Consider the following 20827-nt stretch of genomic DNA (forward strand, 5'->3'; position numbering starts at 1 on the left):
AATACATTCTGTTGATGCATTCAATCAGTGAGCTGCTCAGAAGCATAATAGTATTAGAATACTAACTAAAATGTAGAGTCACAAGTATTTCGCTACACTCGCAATAACATCCTCTAACCATGTGTATGTGACCAATAACATTTGATTTGATTTTAGTAATATAATAGTTGGTAAGTGAAAACTGAGTTACAGTAAGTGCCACTCTGAACTATGAATACAGTTTTGTAATGCACTGCAGTTCTATAGTACATTTAAAATAATCATATGCACAGGAATCCATGTAATGGAAATGAGGCAAAAGATTGCCGCATGTCCCTCAAAGCAGAACAGACAACAAGAAATATCACCTACCAGATGTTGCCAAACTTCTCCAGGGCCTCAACCAGGTCCCCTTCCACCACTGACTCACAGAGCCCCCGCACGTGGACCACCGGAGAGGGGGCGATCCTGTGGGCATCCTCCCCATTGTCCTGGAGGAGAGAGGGGGGACACCGGTCAAATGGGGTTCAAAGGTCAAAGGTCAAATGAGGTATACCACAAGGTACATACGAAGGCCGCTTTCACAGCAAAGAAGGTTTAACATAACAGAAATGTAACCAAACGCCAAAGTCCTCGTCAGCACTGAGCACCTTTGACATGCTGTTGGAGTGCACAAGGAGCGAAATTGCAGAATGTTCCCTTGTCAATGCCTTAACACTGTTTTCTGCATGTTTATAGTATATTTTTTTCTGTTTTGTAGCAATGTTGGTTTGGTTTGAATGACTACAATCATAATTTAAAAAAATGTAACTCATTATTGAGGCCTAAGGAAATTAAGCCTCTTCAGATTCCTTGACACGAGGGCCACCTACAGACCAGCAGGCAAATACAGCGCATTTGGAAAGTATTCAGACCCCTTGACTTTTTCCACATTTGGTTACGTTACAGCCTTGTTCAAAATGTATTAAATAAAAAAATGCCCTCATCAATCTACACATTTCTAAAAACCTGTTTTCGATTTGTCATTATGGGGTATTGTGTGTAAAATCAAATCAAATCAAAGTTTATTTGTCACGTGTGCCGAATACAACACCTTACAGTGTAAGTGTAACAGTATAACTTTAAACCGTCCCCTCGCCCCGACACGGGCGCGAACCAGGGACCTTCTGCACACATCAACAACGGTCACCCACGAAGCATCGTTACCTATCGCTCCACAAAAGCCGCGGAGCAAGGGGAAACCCTACTTCAAGTCTCAGAGCAAGTGACGTAACCGATTGAAACGCTATTAGCGCGTACCCGCTAACTAGCTAGCCATTTCACATCCGTTACACTCACCCCCCTTTCGACCTCCTCCTTTTCCGCAGCAACCAGTGATCCGGGTCAACAGCATCAATGTAACAGTATAACTTTATGGCCGTCCCCTGGCCCCGACACGGGCGCGAACCAGGGACCCTCTGCACACATCAACAACGGTCACCCACGAAGCGTCGTTACCCATCGCTCCACAAAAGCCGCGGCCCTTGCAGAGCAAGGGGAAACCCTACTTCAAGTCTCAGAGCAAGTGACGTAACCGATTGAAACGCTATTAGCGCGTACCCGCTAACTAGCTAGCCATTTCACATCCGTTACATAAGTAAGCATTTCACTGTAAGGTCTACCTGTTGTATTCGGCGCACGTGACAAATAAATTTGATTTGATTTTACACACAATACCCCATAATCACAAATGGAAAACATGTTTTTAGAAATGTTAGCAAATTTACTACAAATAAAAAACAGAAATACCTTGTTTACATAAGTACTCAGACCCTTTGCTATGAGACTCGAAATTGAATTGCAAAAATCGCTGAAGCTGGAGACTTACATTTCCCTCACTAACTTTAAACATCAGCTATCTGAGCAGCTAACCGATCGCTGCAGCTGTACATAGTACATCTGTAAATAGCCCACCCAATCTACCTACCTCATCCCTATATTGTTTTTATTTACTTTGCTGCTCTTTTGCACACCAATATCACTACTTAGACACCATCATCTGCTCATCATCATCTGCTCATCTATCACTCCAGTGTTAATCTGCTAAATTGTAATTACTTTGCTACTATGGCCTATTTATTGCCATACCTCCTCATGCCATTTGCACACACTGTATATAGACTTTCTTTTTTTTCTATTGTGTTATTGACTGTACTCTTGTTTATTCCATGTAACTCTGTGTTGTTGTTTCTGTCGCACTGCTTTGATTTATCTTGGCCAGGTCGCAGTTGTAAATGAGAACTTGTTCTCAACTAGCTTACCTGGTTAAATAAAGGTGAAATAAATAAATAATTGAGCTCAGGTGCATCCTGTTTCCATTGATCATGCTTGAGATGTTTCTACAACTTGATTGGAATCTACCTGTGGTAAATTCAATTGATTGGACATGATTTGGAAAGGCACACACCTGTCTATATAAATCAAATAACATTTGGTTAATCACATGCGCCGAATACAACAGTGAAATGCTTACTAACGAGCCCCTAACCAACAGTGCAGTTTCAAAAGATATGGATAAGAATAAGAGATAAAAATAACACGTAATTAAAGAGCAGCAGTAACAAAGAACAATATATACAAGAGGGTGACGGTACAGAGTCAATATACGGGGGCACCGGTTAGTTGAGGTAGTATGTTCATGTAGGTAGAGTTAATTAAAGTGACTATGCATAGATGACAACAGAGAGTGGCAGTGGTGTGGTGGGAGCAATGCAAATAGTCTGGTTAGCCATTTGACTAGACGTTCAGGAGTCTTTTGGCTTGGGGGTAGAAGCTGTTTAGAAGCCTCTTGTCTTTGGTACCACTTGCCATGTGGTAGCAGAGAGAACAGTCTATGACTAGGTTGGCTGGAATCTTTGACAATTTTTAGGGCCTTCCTCTGACACCGCCTGGTATAGAGGTCCTGGATGGCAGGAAGCTTGGCCCCAGTGATGTACTAGGCCGTTTGCACTAACCTCTGTAGTGCCTTGCGGTCGGAGGCCGAACAGTTGCCATACCAGGCAGTGATGCAACCAGTCAGGATGCTCTCGGTGGTGCAGCTGTAGAACCTTTTGAGGATCGTAGAACCTTTTGAAGATCCCACAGTTGATAGTGCATGTCAGAGAAAAAACCAAGCAGTGAGGTCAAAGGAATTGTCTATAGAGCTCCGAGACAGGATTGTGTTGAGGCACAGATCTGGGGAAGGGTACCAAAAAATTTCTGCAGCATTGAAGGTCCCCAAGAACACAGTTGCCTCCATCATTCTTAGATGGAAGAAGTTTGGAATCACCAATGTTCTTCCTAGAGCTGGCCGCCCAGCCAAACTGAGCAATCGGCGAGAAGGGCCTTGGTCAGGGAGGTGACCAATAACCTGATTGGTCCAGAGTTCCTGAGTTCCTCTGTGGAGATGGGAGAACCTTCCAGAAGGACAACCATCTCTGCAGCACCACCCAGGTTTTATGGTAGAGTGGACAGACGGAAGCCACTCCTTAGTAAAAGGCACATGACAGCCCGCTTGGAGTTTTCCTAAAAACACCTAAAGAACAAAATTCTCTGGTCTGATAAAACCAAGATTGAAATCTTTGGCCTGAATGCCAAGTGTCACGTCTGGAGGAAACCTGGCACCATCCCTACGGTAAAGCATAGTGGTGGCAGCATCATGCTGTGGGGATGTTTTTCAGTGGCAGGGACTGGGAGACTAGTCAGGAATGAGGGAAAGATGAACGGAGCAAAATACAGAGAGATCCTTGTTGAAAACCTGCTCCAGAGCGCTTAGGACCTCAGACTGGGCGAAGGTTCACCTTCCAACAGGACAACGACCCTAAGCACACAGCCAAGACAATGCAGGAGTGACTTCAGGAGAAGTCTCTGAATGTCATTGAGGGGCCCAGACAGAGCCCGGACTTGAACCCGACCGAACATCTCTGGAGAGACCGGAAAATAACTGTGCAGTGATGCTCCGCATCCAACCTGACAGGCCTTGAGAGGATCTGCAGAGAAGAATGGTATAAACTCCCCAAATACAGGTGTGCCAAGCGGGTATCGTCATACCCCAAAATACTTGAGGCTGTAATCGCTGCCACAGGTGCTTCAACAAAGTACTGAATAAAGGGTCTGAATACTTATGTAAATCTCAGTAGAACTACTGATTTTCAGAGGGTTCGTTGTCCGGCAGAGGTGAAAGAGAGAAATCCTGGTCTGTCACACAACTTAAATGTAACATAATTTAAACCCAACTCTACTGAAAGCGTTCGGACTGTGGGTCCTTGTCTTGCAGCTGGACGTTGTTAAATCTCAGCACAGGCTGTTAATCCGTAGTTCTTCACACCTGTTTTACAGTGGCTTCACAACTCACACACCCTTCACACTTTTCTCAAAGTGAGGGAAATATGCTAATGATGAAAACCTCTAGGGGAAGGACTTCTGAAGTAGCAACTCGCAGAGCAGGAGAATCACTTTGTAAACCGTTGCACAACATCTTTGTGAGCTCTGTTTGAAAATTCATGAACGCTTACGTACGATAATACAAGGGGAATTGAAAGTAGAGGAAAACCATATCTGAATACTCACTGATACATTCATGTTGGACTGGCTATTCAGGCATTCAAATATGTATGTTGAAATATAAAAGAAAACTGTTCTGAGTCATTGCCAATATTGCTTATATGCTTCACAGACCAACCATGAAAATGCAAGTCTGGCAACAGCACCAAAAACCAATACCTAAAAATTACACAATTCATCTGCGAATTGAACGCTGTACTTCAAAAAGCTTTTCTTAGTCTCCAATTAAATTGGAAAACAGATTACAAACAATGATGAACAGCACACAAAAAAAACAAATTCAAATAATTATCCACTAAAAGCCGCTATGAAACAAGAGGAGTAAAATTGGGAAGACCAATATGAAATTACTCTAAAACCACTTCACAATGAATGAATGACCTCAGTCCGATTTTAAGTAATGAGATTTTTTCAGAATCCCAATGAACCAAAAAAGCAGCAGCTGCAGTGAACAGGTTACAGCATCCATTCTTATAATCTTCCAAATGGATGCAAATTGTCGGAATTAAGAAACGAAACAAGTCACCCTGATGAAACTGGAGCTACAATACATAAGAAAATAAGCTAACAGTAATTGTAATCAGACTGTCTGACGCTGTATTCTTAAGACGACTTGGTCTGCCTTGTTTCCACCATAGACCGGCTTTGAGAAACCGCATCGACAAGGGCCACAGCACTTCTGAGGCAACCAATTACTTTCCCTCTTCTTTGTTCGAAGCTAGCTCTTCCAGAAGCCCAGGATGGTTCATTACGGGAGCTGTCCGTCGCGACGAATCCCTCCCGTCTAGTCTAACCTTCCATGCGCTCTGGGACAACGCCGAGCCCCACACGGCTCTACTTCAGACACAGAAACAAATTGAATCCTCGCCGACAGGCACTGTGCTTAAGATGAGATTTGTTTACAATTGACCACATTCTTACCTCCCGGCCTATCTAGAGAGAGAGATGGATAGGCTGTGTCCCGATTCACCACCCTTCTCCCGGAATATGCACTTGCACACTTTCTTCCATGGATTTAACAATGATGGAAACTCCCTACAGCCAATGTTTACACCGATCATTAGCTTTCAAATCCATAACGGGGAGTGTGTGAGTGCACACTTTTGGAAAAGTGTGGAGAATCAGGACGCAGACAAACGTCCCTGAAAATAACTCAAATACGCCCTAGAAATGACAACCGCAATCCAGGGACGGCGTCTGTCTGAAGTAGAACGTCAATTCATTCTGAAAGCAACATGTAGCTCAACAAGCTCCTGTAAAGACATTGATATATTCATATCCCTTTCCTGGGGATCTTTTTAATGCTCGGGAAATTGGAGAGGGGGAAAAAAAACATGCAAAACTGTCGCCTGTCACAGTGGTAAAGGAAAGACTCAAGTTTCTTTTGTGCAGTTCTATGACACGTTGAGACAGACGACGAATAACAGAATAACTGGTGTGCTTTTCGCTGGGGTAAAATTAAGCATAGAAACTATTTCAAAGCTGCTTTATGGCTCTCGAGCAGTTGCTGTTTGGAAAATATCTGATCTGTCTTCTTTTGATGCCTGCACTTGAACACAGTCAGGCATACCTACCACTACTTTAACTACCCCAACTTTCAAGGGTGTCTTCAAAACTGAAAGTATCTCTCTGTACCTTTCCTTCTTCCATTTTTTTCATTCCTTGTTCCCTCTTTCTTACTATCTATACTTTCTTCCTGTCTTTAGTTTTATTTCTTCCTCCTCCTTCCTCTCTTTCACTCGGTCTGTCTGTATTTCTTTCTTTCCTTTCCCTCGTCTCTCTCTCTCTCTCTGTCTCTCTCTCTCTCTCTCACACCTAGACAGACCGTGGCCTCTTTTGTCAGTCCCACGTGCAAAGCTATTTTCACCAACTGACACTTGCAGTCTGCCCCTTCCCAGCACTGAGGAAACGTGGGCAAAAGATCTGTCCCCAAGAAAGGGGGTCTTGGAGCAACGATTCATCCCATGAATCCAGCCAATAATCCAGTGCAGCCAGCCGAGGAGATAAAATGCAATGTCACAAGAGGTTAACGCACTCTTGTATTTTTTAAATAGTATTTGTTCACATTGTTCACACACTACTCCCACGGTAGCTGATAATGACAATTCCCACTGATTCAGACTCAACCTCAGTGACAAGCGTATGCTGCTGCTGTTGTGAAACAGCTTCCAGACGAACACAGCAGCAGAGGGCCTGGCAGGCCACACACACAGGATACACATCTCCCCGGCTCTGTTTTGCAGTTTGATCTGAAACATAGCTGCATCAAAGGCTGTTGCACCACTTACTCCACCTCTACTGCTATGCAAGCCACGTCCCTCTGGCTTTACACCCTGCAGAACAATGCCCTAACAAATACTATTGAGCGATATTCTCAGAAAGTGTTTTTTTTTAATTATTATTATTTTTGATACATGCTTTACTCCCTGTGATGTTGAAACAGTAACTCTTCTGTCGTCTGAGAGACCCGCTAATTCAGGAGTCCTTTTTTTGGCATTTATCTGAACAATCAGCAGTTGCGGTCGGAAAATCACCTCAGTCAAAATGGTAAAAACAACAACGAAATATCAAAATGTCAACCTTCCTAAGCTTTGCCACTAACACCTTAGCATGAGCAAAAGCACGAGAGCTTGCAGTTTTTGCTCGATGCAGACAGCGACCTTGTTTCCGGCAGCTGAACTGAAGGCTTTGTGAGGCCATACTACCTCATCTCACGATACGGTACAAAACCTGGGAGACAACCATCTGCCAACACTAAACACAGACACACACTTTGGTTTGTCGCTGCTTTGAGCAACCTTTTTGGGATAACTCTCCTAAAGGCTCTTTAAAGTACACTTTAAAAACCATTCTAGTGTAGATATAACCATTGCCTACCACAAAGCACATCTCAAGAACCCATTTTTACAATCCACACACACATTATTGATTGTTATCCTTTTTAGATGTTATAGAACGGTCTCAAAAGGGTTCAATATAGAATAATTTGACAAAACCGTGTCCCAAAAAACAACTAACCTCTCCAGAAGCCTTCTAAGCAAAGTGTGCACTTTAACATCAGGTGTCCGCATCAGATATCTCTTCTCCACTTGCACATGTTATATTTAGAATGCTGCAGACACTCAAAGAGCAACTTAGGGCAAACACTTAGCCATGTTTAACAGTGTTGTGTAACTGTAGGCTAGATACAGGGGTTAACATACTGTGTGTGTGTGTGTGTGTGTGTGTGTGTGTGTGTGTGTGTGTGTGTGTGTGTGTGTGTGTGTGTGTGTGTGTGTGTGTGTGTGTGTGTGTGTGTGTGAGAGAGAGAGAGAGCGAGCGAGCGCGTGTGTATGTGCGTGTTTGTGTGTGTGAGAGAGAGAAAGAGTGTGCATTTGTGAGAGCATGCATGTGTGCCAGGTTATGTGTGTGTATGTTCGTGTATGTGAGAGAGTGTGTGTCTACACCGCCTTTTCCCAAACTGGGGTATGCGTACCCCAGGGGTATGCACAATGCCGTCGGGGGTACGCCAAATAAAACAGGGCTATACATTTGGGTGATGTTTTGTTCTCGCCTGAGTAGCCTCATAGTTGTTCTGCTTCCACGAGTACATTCAATGCTAGCATCAGTAATTCTACTTTTGTTGCTAGCCCAGCTAGCATGGACACTGACATCTGATGCAGCCGAAGAGCTACTGCCCCCTTACCCGGGAAAGCACCAAACAACAGACAGGGACCATCGAAGAGGCGCAAATATGATGAGAACTACATTGATGTGGGGTTCACTTATATTGGGAGTAGTGCCTTTCCTCAGCCACAGTGTGTTATATGTGCAAAAGTACTATCTCACAGCTCAATGAAACCGTCACTCTTGCACAGACATTTAGAAACTAAACACGCCAATTAGAAAAATTGGGTGTTTTTTCTCGCCTGAATGATCTGAATCTAGGATTTCAGTGACTCTCCGCAACTATATTCAATGTAATGGACACAATTGAGGCTATGATTAAGAAGGACAACACACAGGTCTTTCCATCATGTTTTTTTGTGTGCAAATTAACGCAAGTTTACAGACAATGTCAAATCTGATACAGCGAAGCATCTGAGCGAGCTGGGTGTGCAATTATGCAGGTACTTTCCCGAAACGGACAACACAAACAGCTGGATTTGTTATCCCTTTCATGCCCTGCCTCCAGTCCACTTACCGATATCTGAACAAGAGAGCCTCATCGAAATTGCAACAAGCGGCCCTGTGAAAATGTAATTTAATCAGAAGCCACTGCCAGATTTCTGGATTGGGCTGCGCTCAGAGTATCCTGCCTTGGCAAATCGCGCTGTTAAAACACTGATGCCCTTTGCAACCACGTACCTATGTGAGAGTGGATTGTCAGCCCACACTAGCATGAAAACTAAATACAGCCACAGACTGTGTGTGGAAAATTATTTAAAACAGACTCTCTCCAATACAACCCAACATTGCAGAGGTATGTGCATCCTTTCAAGCACACCCTTCTCATTAACCTGTGGTGAGTTATTCACAATTTTTGATGAACAAATAAGGTTTTATATGTAAGATGGCTAAATAAAGAGAAACATTATTGATTCTTATTATTTGTTCCCTGGTCCAATAAGAGCTCTTTGCCACTTCCCATGAGCCGGGTTGTGACAAAAACTCATGCTTATGTTTAATACATGTATTGTATAGTGTGTGCGTGGCAAGCTTACAATGATGGCAAAAAACAGCATTTGAGAGTGCGCTGACCCTGGTGCTAGCTGGAGGTTGAATGTTTGAAGGGGTACGGGACTACAAAACGTTTGGGAACCACTGGTCTACACCATAAAATCTACGGTAGAGATTTCATTAGAGAGGAACCAATCTAGAAACCAACAGATTATCAACTTCGAAATACAAATATCCAATACTTTCTCAAACTATACTTTCTCTAACTGCACAGCCCGCCAGCCCAAATGCATGGAAAACCTTACAGCATTGATTCTTCGCTCTGGCTCTATGCTCACCGCAATGCCCTGCCTGCTGAAGCATGACCTCTCCTGTCACTGGCTGGATGTGGTTTTCTGCTAAGTCAGTCACCATTCGGGCCAGACAGTCTCTTCACGCATCACTTTCCGTTCAGGTTGGGCGTCCCCAACTGAATTTACTCAGACCAAAGGGTTGAGTTGGAAGTTGGAACATGGCCTTTTATGCCGCATTAACTGTCTTAAAGCAGTTCCCCACACAAAGTTAGAATTAAATTGAGAGCAGGTTCTTTTTGTTGTCATTGCTAGCTAGCTCACTCGCACTTAGCCTTTGGGACCAGAGCAGCAGAGTAGAGCAGAGGGAGATGCTAGCTGTAGGTCATCAGTGAAACATCCTGACAACCGTAAAGCCTGTGGCATTAATCATTGTGGCAGTTTGTTTCACATGACGTTAGTAGGGGCTCGGGGGTTTTATCGTCCGTGCCAGGCGAGACGACCATGTTTCTACCCCTCGCGCGCGCGCGTGCACACACACTACCACCACCACCATCAGACAGAACAGAGTGGATATGACAGGAGAACAGCTATCTCATAGCCGCGGCAAAGGGCATTTTGTACCACCCCCCGCTCCCCTCCTTTGCCCTTTTCTCCATCTCCATAGCAACAGGATCTCCGCTTTTTTTGGAGGAATGAGGGGTGAGGGGGTGACAAGCTTTGACACATCCCTTTCAGTGACATTTGCGATCAAGGACGGATGTATGTATAATTACAATTTTAACATACATATTCATCATCCCTGGCTTGCTACTTAGTTTCTAGGCACCTGTTGATTTGCAACTAACAGGCATTTTGGTTTTGCAGAGCGAGGGCCATTAACTAAACCAAGTTCCTATTCTCTCATTTATTTTTTCTTCCTCCTTCTCTTCCAGAATGTTCTCATTAAACCTGGCCTTGTCTGCTACCGCTAAATGAGAGCGGTAAACATTTGCCAGGTCAAACGCTGCACAAACAGGGCTAACAAGGCAGAAGTAATGCATAATTTATCTCGCCAACAGCCAGGGTTCCACAGAACAAACAATCTGACGAGGGAACATTTGTTTTAGTGCGGTTTTCCGAGAGTCGTCATTAATTTAACCATTCTGATAATGTCTCAGGCTGCGTCCCAAATGGCACACTATTCCCTATATATTGCACTACTGTTAACCAGGGGCTCATAGGGCTCTAGTCAAAATGTAGTGTGCTATATAGGGAATAGTGTGTAAATAGAAATGTCAGATGAAGAATCCCTTCAGGCTGTCGGATAGAATGGAAGAAAATCAGGAGGTGCAAGTAGTGTGAAATATCTTGGGCTTTCTTTTGTCAAAAGCGATTACTTTTCTGGGGATGATATGAAAACAAGGCTCCTCTTCTACTGCATGGAACCACATTTGAATTTATATATTTTGGTCATGAACAATTAACATTGTTTTATTGAGCAAACCTGGCAGGCGGGTAGTAGAGACTGCATAACCACATTTGAAACTGAATTTGAAGATTATATAGAGAGTCGTATACGTATATAACAAAGATAGAACATGAATTGGTTCCTAAACGTAGATACCATTACGTAGTAGCAGTTCTTATAATCTGTTGTAGTTGTAGTAATTGGTTGTAATATGGTTATATGATGTCTCCTCAACCAGAAAACCAGTTTACAACAAGAAAATTACGCCATGAAGTCCCCATATGCCAAAAGTTTGACACACTTTAATCACATAAAATAAAAAATGGTTCTGGATCGTTCTCCAATCCAGCATGCGGTTTAGCGGACAAATTAAATGCCCCCGTCATATTCAATTATTCTGCTCGCCACTTGGGTTCGGAAGGGCCCCATTTCTGTTAGAACAATCCTGGTTAAATATTTTATATTGTTTCCTCATGCAACAAACCCCCTCAACCCCCTTCTTCTCTGATACCCCATGTCACATTAGTTCAGCTGCACCATCGAGAGCATCCTGACTGGTGCATCAGGGCCTTGTATGGCAACTGCTCGGCATCCGACCGTAAGGCGCTACAGAGGGTAGTGCGTACGGCCCAATACTTCACTGGGGGCAAGCTTCCTGCCATCCAGGACCTACAGTATATACTAGGCGGTATCAGAGGAAGGCCCAAAAAATGGTCAAAGACTCCAGTCACCCAAGTTCTCTCTGGCAAGCGGTACCAGAGCGCCAAGTCTAGGTCTAAAAGGCTCCCTAACAGCTTTTACCCCAAGCTATAAGACTGCAGAACAATTAATCAAACGGCCACCCGGACTATTTACATTGACCCCCCTCCCCCTTTGTTTTTACACTGCTGCTACTCGCTGTTTAGTGTCTATGCATAGTCACTTTACCCCTACCTACATGTACAAACTACCTCGACTAACCTGTACCCCCGCACACTGACTCTGTACCGGTACCCCCTGTACATAGACTCGTTATTGTTATCTCATTTTATTGTGTGACTTTTTTAAAAACTTGAGTTTATTTAGTAATATTTTCTCAACTCTATTTCTTGAACTGCATTGTTGGTTGTGACAAATACAAAATGGTATTTTATTTGATGGACAAGGCAAGACGAGGCAGATAAAGAGAGCCTAGCTCACACCACCAGACCTGGGTTCCAATATTATTATATCTACTCAAATATCTCAAGCGTTTCCTCTAGCCTGCCTGGATTGCCAGATGGGTGTGGTTTCAATCAAGCACAGATTAAGTATTTAAAAGGATTTCAAATAGTATTTGAACCCAGGTCTGCACCATACACAGGATATTGAACCCAACCATCTTTCCTGCTTTGAACAAATTAGTATTTCAAGCAGAATTCCAGAGGCCAGAAGGTGAGACAAGATGGCATTTTGAAGCTTTTGTTCTCTCCAGGTGCCTACCTGTGTTTTTTCAGCTAAAGGGAAAACGTGGACACTAGTGTTTCAGGCACTCTGGGACAACATGACTTCCAGAATCACAATATCCTTCCATTAAAACTTCTTCATGAAATATACAAACTGAGGATGGGTATACAGAACAGAGGTTTGCTTCAAGTCTTTCCTATGTGAAAAGATGGACCATTGTTCATTTGGTTCAATTAAAGGCACTTCCCCCAAAAAATGTAAGTAGATCATTTCCCAAAGTCCTTGAACACAGGAGAGGAGATCTCCACTCGTCTATTTGTCATCAATTTTGGTGTGTGTGTGTGCCTCTCAGACACACGCACACACATCCACACCCACACAAACACACGGACCAATCTTTTCAACTCCTCAACCCAGAACTGCAGAGTATGGGCATAGCAAGCAATATCCTGCACAATACATCACTTAGGGACGCCTTCGAAGCCAGCTGTCAGAAAAATACTGCATTGCATTGGCCAATGTCGACTCCCCTCCGCAGCCACGGTAATCGACAATGTTCAAACAGTGTTAGCGTCATCAGTCTAAGGCCACAGCAGACACAAACACAACACAAGAAAGGGCTATAGTATGATCCCTATCCTTAATGCCCTTTGAGTTGATGCTGGAGGCTATTTTTGTATCCTTCTTCATTAAATAGATGGCTATTCTCTCAAACCATCGTCTGGAGGGCAATTGGGACAGCACATGACCCTGCAGTGTACTAGACACACACACATACATACACACACATACACACACACAGCGCCTTAAAGGGATAGTTCAGGATTTTGGCAATGAAGCTCTTTATCTACTCCCCAGAGTCAGAAAAACCCGTGGATACCATTTTTATGTCTCTGCGGCCAGTATAAAGGAAGTTAGAGGTATTTTCACGAGCCAATGCTAACTAGCATTAGCGCAATGACAACCTAACCCCAGCGGGACTCTGGACTTTTGCCCACTCGAAGGTAGTGCGCCATCCAATAAATTATAACTCGTCCCCGTTTCCTCTATATGAGAGTGGGCTGGCCTTCCTTAGCTCTTCGGAGACTAAGGAAGGCCAGACTAACTAAGGTTTCATTAATAAGGCCATACTGAGACAGCTCCCATTTGACCTGTGTACCTACATTGTCCAGCAGACAAATGACAACTATCGCCTGTGCTCATATGACAGTGTTTTGTTCACTGTGCCTTAGGCCGGTACAGTTCCAGTTAGCAGCTCCTTCCGCTTGGAATGAGCTTCAAAGGGCCCTGAAATTACAGGAGCTCATCCCTTAAAATGAGTTTAAAGGTAAGATAAATACTAGGATGGAGAATGAAGTGGGGAGCTGTCGATAATCTGAACCCTAGTTGCTCCACACCTCCCCAATCCATCTTGCTGCTCAATGTGTAAATGTATGCTTTTAAACTGTAGTGCTTTGTTTTTTATGTTGTAAAGGTGTCGGAAACTTTGTGTGCTACTATTTCGGCCAGGTCTCTCTTGTAAAATAGATTTTGAATTATATTGAGACTAACCTGGTAAAATAAAATAAATAAAAGAACAGAAACTGGGTGATTACTATCATCAAACGACGAGAGGAAGGCATAAAATATCCCCATCGTCCAGCTGCCCGTGCCCTTTCTGCCTATGGGCCCTGGTCAAAAGTAATGCAGAGAATAGGATGCCATTGGAGATGTACACCTTCTCTCTCCTTTCCTTCTCACCCATGCAGCCACAGAGGTTATTAATATGGATATGATTGGATTCTATGCCCTACTTTTAAAATTACACATTGACATTCGGGAGGAATTTTCCACCGCTTTGATGATCTTCACAGACTTGTTTCCCCCTCATCTCTTTCTCTATATTGTTTTAACGTTGTGCGCGCCGAAGCTTGCTTTTTATTTTCACTTCAAAGGGGAAGCCTATTTTCACAAGGCTGCAGGCTTTTGGATTGTTTCTGTGTTGTTGCGTGCACAATGAAACTGTTATTGATGATCATGTGTTTTTGGCATGTGAAAAACGAGGCTTTAAAGAGACTGCGATGCGCACGGTGCATTGCAATCAATGTGTGTATTTTTGAAAATCATTCAAGGTCGTTATCTGTGATAGTCCCCATATTCACCATGAAATTGATCATCAACCTTTGACAGAAAATTGCTTGAAAAACATGATAACTGTTCATAGATCATATCTGATGGACCAGGGCCTATATGATAATAATAATAATCATCATTTGGGGGTGCTTACTGTATATAGTCTTGTTTCACTATATGTACAAGTGTGTAACCTGTACAGGTGTGATGTTTTTGACATATCCCACTCCCCCTGAGACCTCCTCGGAGAGGGTCGGGGAGTGTTAATATAGGATCAGTTTTGCCTTTTAGATCATGCTACGGTTATATGGGCGGGGGGTACCTGATCCAAGATCCGAGATGCTTTATGGTTTCTTGATTTTTTTCTGTGTAAAGATTCCAGTTGCATGGATGGAAAATATCCCTACACCCACTCCCATTGCTGTTTGAATATGATCATTTTTCTATTCGTTTATTTCAAACGGCAGTTGCAGCTACCACCATATTGCTTTTCCTCTCGTTGATTACAATGTATTCAGAGTTAATGCATCCCAGTGCTCCTTTGAGAAATTCCCCTTCAACCTCGAGGTTAAATAATGTCCCCACTGATCAGCATATCTTTTGAATGTGAGGTTAATAACTACTTCGTATTAGAGAGAACATGCTTCACATACATCCTAACACCACACCCACACACACCCACACACACACACTAGACATATGCCTCAGTGGCTCAACATTGGAATGTGCCTTTGACTTCTAATTATCGCAGAAGAAAAAAGATTCTCATCCAATTTTAATTTGGGTAACATCATTGGCATGCAGGTCTGTCTGAAATGCAAATGTCCTATAATTATGCCAACGTATAAAAAAAAAAGGGCCAAACTTGTCAACAGATGTGGTGGAATATTCATTCTCATATCTTTACATATCAGACGAGTTTATTTTTAATCACTCAAACGCATAATCACCCTAATCACACGAAGAGATAACAAAACGATTGTCATTCTCATCGGACGCTGTCTAAAACACACAGGAAAAGGTGAGGAGGACCTTTACTACCAGATGAGTGAACGTGTAGTGAGGTGAAACCATTCTCATGAGATGACTAACCTTGCCAGAGGCCTGAGGATTTGGGTTAACTTCCCGAGCTAATGACCAACCTCGGCTATAGCTCAGTGAGCTAGCAGTCTTGTGACACGCGAGAGACCCTGATACGAACCCCGATACGAACCATACTGAAACAGCCATTTGAAACGCAGCTATTCAAATTAAACTTATGTTCCATATGTTTCAGAAGGGCCAGTGAGGTGTGTCCGTCTCTTATTCAGTTTAGGCCATCATTAAGACGTGCCGTTATGTAGCCTGATTGCATTTCAAGCTGAAAAGCGACAATAAATGCTAAGCATTTCCTTGATTATTGATTGGCAGACCTTGATGATGTCGGTCCATTGTTTTGAGGCTGACAGAAACAGTAAAGACAGCGGCCTGGATTGGTCTAGCAGTTACTGTTGCCGTCGGCTTCAGAGCACGTGTACAGGTGCACCTGATGCACAGATTCATTTGATCACTCTGTTGTTGCAGAGAATTTTCCTGCACGGCAGGAAATGCGAAGGTTTAAAAAGGCTTCTGAAGTTTGTGATTTCCACTTTAAAATGGAAAAATGTATCAACCCCTACCAAAATGACCATTAATTATAATCCACATAATAATTCACATTTCCTGTTACTGCAGGATTATTTTCCTACATTTACATTTTAGTCATTTAGCAGACACTCTTATGCAGAACTACTTACAATAGTGAGTGCATACATTCCTGCTGTGAGAAACGGATCAAATTAAGATATGACATACAGTATGTATGCAGGTGTTGGCGTTTGAATTTAGTTTGCACCGCACCCATACTTTCCTGTCTCTCTTCACTATCTCTGTCCAGTAAAACATATTAAAAAAAAAAAAAAAAGAAAACAAATACGTAAACGCATTTGAGAGTGATGGGGATAGTGAAGGGCTCGGCCATACGATCTCACAGTGGGTTACATCACGGCATGTTGCCACTACTACCAAAGTCACACCTGGTTGAGGAATCTCGAGAAGGCCACCGGCTTGTTCATCATGCTGACAGACCAGCAGGATTTAGCCGAGTGCCAATATACCCTCGTACTGAATTCTTATTATTTTTTGACTGAATCTCGCTCATTGTCTCCAATACTCCAAATGCCATAAGGTCTTTTCCTCACTTCTATAACTGACTACAATGTCGAGGCTCTCCTAAAAGTTGGCGGTGTGAGGGGGAATCATTTTGATATCATGGATGGTCAATCCTTGCATCCATAGCTCTGTCTATGCATTGATGAGTGGTTACATTTCTCTTCCCCCATCCCTCAGCTTTTTACCAAAACAGGGGCGGGGAATATGCTTTGTTATTGTTTCAACTGCTGCTTGCCGCTTTAATGTAGAATCTAGTGCGGGGAAAGACTGGGACCAGAAACCAGCCCAGCATTTCTAACACACCAGGAAAAAATTTTCCCTCCAAGACCCCGTTATTAGCCAAATAATGATCATTTTGCACAAACCCCCCAATTTAGACATGCCAACTGGGCAAAAAAATTGCCCTATGGCCAGTCTGTCTCTGATGTGCTACAGCTTTCTCCAGGTGTATCTTACTTCATCTTACTAATGGCACTGAATCTCCTTCTACACATACAATATGAATGCAGTACTTTCCCCAAACAGGAAATCAAAGAAGATAATGAAAATGTATAAATAAATCAGCAGCAATAACAACATATGTAATATCCTCATCTCGTCTGTTTGGTGTTCTTGCGTTGAAAAATGCTAAGTCGTATTGACAAAATGCCAACAGCTACTATATGTAAATAAAGCCTCCTCAAAATGTAAATTAGTCGTAAATGTGTCTCTGCTTCGAGCACGCCCTCAACACAACCTGTTTCAGTAAGTGTGCCTATCTCTGCGTGACGTTTACCATGGTTAACAACACTAAAAACAACATAAATGGTGCAGAAAAACCAACATTTGGTCTCTAGGCTTCCACCTGACGTTAGCTTTGGAGAAGCATTAATAGGCGAGGGCACAGGCCTCATTTACATATACTTCAATAAACCACACAACAACAAAAAACTGTCGGGATCAGCATTAATTCCAGCGCCGGATTACATAAGACACTGACTCGCAAAAGCCAAGGAATACTAAGGAACGCCTCTCCGCCAGTATCTCTGATGTCAGAAAGAATTGGGAGAAATAACGGCCCGCAGTGCGATGTGCCAGCTAAGTAGGGCATGTCGGGAGCTGCCGCCGCCAGCCCGCCTGCCTTCAGAACTCTCCTTTTGCAAGGGGGCGAACTGCTGCTTTCAAGCTCTCCCTCTGAAGACGATGTGGAGATCACAGAGTTGCGGAGATAAAGCGCCTGTGATTCTACTCCCCCACCTCCATCCCCTTCCCTCCTGCGCCCCACCCCCACTGGAGTCTCAAAATTAAACTTTAATAAAGACAGACAGGGCAGCAGAGTTAATATGGAGCTGCGCTGCCCGGTCCCTGGCTGGTTGCAGTGCAATGACGAGCATCCAAAGTTCAGCTGCACAGCCTTGAAGTCATGCTGGTACCCAATGAATGTAGCCAAGTTATCGTTACTCATTGTGTATTTATTTTTACTTTTCTTAATACGTGTTTTTACTTTTCTATTATTTCTCTTTTTTATTTCTCTCTTCATTGTTCGGAAGGGCCCGTAAGTAAGCATTTCACTGTTAGTTACACTTGTTGTTTACGAAGCATGTGACAAATAACACTTGATTTTATTTGCATTGAGAGAGTTGCCAGACCAGTCGCTGTATGCTTATAAAGGGAGTTTTGAAGAAGATGGTGGCCACTGGCAACGCCACAACCAACACCACCTATATCATATCAGCCCTTGCTAATATTACCATTGAATTGCTGTTTTAAAAAAATTCTGGGGTACCAGTATTGCCTCAAGAGATATTCCATGTTGCTTTGTTTGGACTGGCACCGTAGAAAATGGTCATTGGCCACAGCAACCCCCCCCCCTCCCCCAAAAAGTTTGTTGTATATATAATGAACACAAATTAGGAAACAATATTTCCTATACGTGAAATGCACTGCAATTTTACATCTAGGCATTGCTTTGTAGGTGTGTAGACTAGGAAATGTTCTCTCTCTCTCTCACTGCGCTTGCAGAGTATCACTTATTTATTGAATGCCGACATTTCAGCCTCACGACCGTCATCAGAGATCTTAACCAGTATTTCCTAGAACATCGTCATGTCAGTCTTGGAAGGGGGAACTGACTCTGAGTCACCCTATTCCCTGTGTCTTACAGCAGTGGTTTCATCAAGCTCAAGCTCCTGGCATAGTCTGGTCATGACGCTGCAACTACTGCTGTACTGTGTTCACGGGAGAGAGAGATGGAGAGAGGGATAGAGAAAGGGAGGGAGTGAAAGGGAGATGGAGAACGAGAGAAAGGGAGAGGCCCAAGACGGGGGGGGGGGGGGGGGGGGGCTCTGCAAAAGAGAGGGCGAGTTGGACAGAGAGCCTTATCCTGGTAATGAAGAGAGTCGGTCAACAAAGCCACTGGCAAAAATCCTATCCCTCTCTCCTTCTACTAGTCATCTGTTAATGTTTGCCTTTTCAATTGTTTGCACAGTGATTTCCGATGGGAATACACTTCACAGCACTAGCCTCTCAGTTCTTGTTACACTCTTCAATTGGACAGTTGTACTGTTTTCCTGTTTTAGGTACAATAGCTTTAGGCGATCTCAACATCACGGCCATCTTTACAGACTAGGTTTCAAAATTACAGCTCTAGCATGGTCCCATATCTCTTTGCGCTGTCATGCTAACGGCCATAGCACTAGAAACACAGAGCCTGAAAGGTTGACCGCATATTCAATTCAAATTGAAATCTCTCTTTTTAAAGCCATCCTCCCCCCACCTTCCTCGACTTTTCCTAAATAAGTCTATTTAACGCAGGTATGTTCCGCAGAGCATCAAATCCTCTTGCAGAGTCACATGCAGGTAAGATGTTTTGATGTTCTAGATATTATCAGACAGAGCAGATTCCCGAAGTTTCCAAAACACTGACCTTTGACAATAACTCTCAAGATTGAAGAGATTAGCTCTATTTCAAAATGTCACTTTTTCAGAGAATAACCCCTGGACATAATGAGCATGCGGCAGCAGACAGCCTACAATAACTTAATGAAAATGCCATTGTGTTCTTTGAATTTTTGTATTCATTTGTCCTAATGTTACGAAATACCTTCATAAACACAACCAACTAGCATATATGAAATGTGTCTATTAGGCTTATACTTGAATGTTGCAGTCAAAATGACCGCTCATTGGCTCAAAGCGGGTTCCCTCGAGGCCCTGCTTTTCTAGTGATAGGAGTTAGCTACAGAGCACAAACAGTTCTGGGATTAGACTGCCAAACCTAATCTTCCCTACTGATTTGGGAGCAATATAAAATGATATCAAATAGAAAACTGTCCGATATTGACAGTGTTCACAGAAAGGCATTCGCAGCGGGCATAGCTGCCTCACTGCCTCACTGCCTCACTGCCTCACTGCTTGACACTTATGGGGCCAGCTAAGCTACTGGAGGAAAAGGGAAGAGACGATAGTTCGAGAGACTGAAAGAGAATGGGGAAAGGTGGAGAATTTCGTTACACTCAGGCCTCAGCTGAGTTTAAATCATAAGCTCCTAAGTGACTCCTGATAACATCAGCACAGTGGGAATCTGCCCAAGAGCCTGTCGGCAAGGAAGAAGAAGAAGAAGAATAGGAGATAGAAAAAAAACTGACGATAATGATTCACTTCAAACGCCACCCTGGGAGCATTAAGCCTTCTCACTACAGCTCAATGAATTTAAGAGAGAGAGACTGAGAGACAGAGACAGAGCGCAAGAAGGCACAAACAGCGAAGCTAAGAAAGATAGCATCAGTTGAACACTTCCTCTGGGTGCGTGGAAGTCAAAAGGAAAGAAGAAGAAGAAAAAAAGTGCCACAACCACTTTAATATGAGCCATCTTTGCCATCTTCAGCATCTGTCGTAGGTTATCGTATTTCTTAAGAGGTCAACAGATGCTTGCGTTGTAACTACCTTGTGGTGGAATGTGGAAAACAAAGCATACTAGACTGAGAGAACAGAACGACACTTAGCAACACACAGACATGCTCTTTAACCTTGACAGTGTTGATTGCTGGTTCGTCAAACGCGGAGCCCCCCTTGGAGACTCCTTTATCTCAGCTCAAATGTAGGTTGTTAGTTTCCAACAACTTTACATCGCTCCTTGAACGTAACATAATTCTCTGAATGA

At 43.2% G+C, this 20827-nt stretch overlaps 1 protein-coding gene across 1 annotated transcript in view; it reads right to left on the bottom strand.

The window, feature by feature from the left end:
• LOC120026858 (heterogeneous nuclear ribonucleoprotein L-like) overlaps nucleotides 1-20827 on the bottom strand; it is a 61925-nt gene that overhangs the window by 35595 nt on the left and 5503 nt on the right. The window contains exon 2 of the mRNA XM_038971576.1: nucleotides 352-470. Coding sequence (XP_038827504.1) covers nucleotides 352-470 — 119 coding nt within the window. The remainder of the gene's footprint in view (nucleotides 1-351; nucleotides 471-20827) is intronic.

This window comes from Salvelinus namaycush, chromosome 2 (assembly GCF_016432855.1).
Source record: "Salvelinus namaycush isolate Seneca chromosome 2, SaNama_1.0, whole genome shotgun sequence".
Classification (NCBI taxonomy): domain Eukaryota; kingdom Metazoa; phylum Chordata; class Actinopteri; order Salmoniformes; family Salmonidae; genus Salvelinus; species Salvelinus namaycush.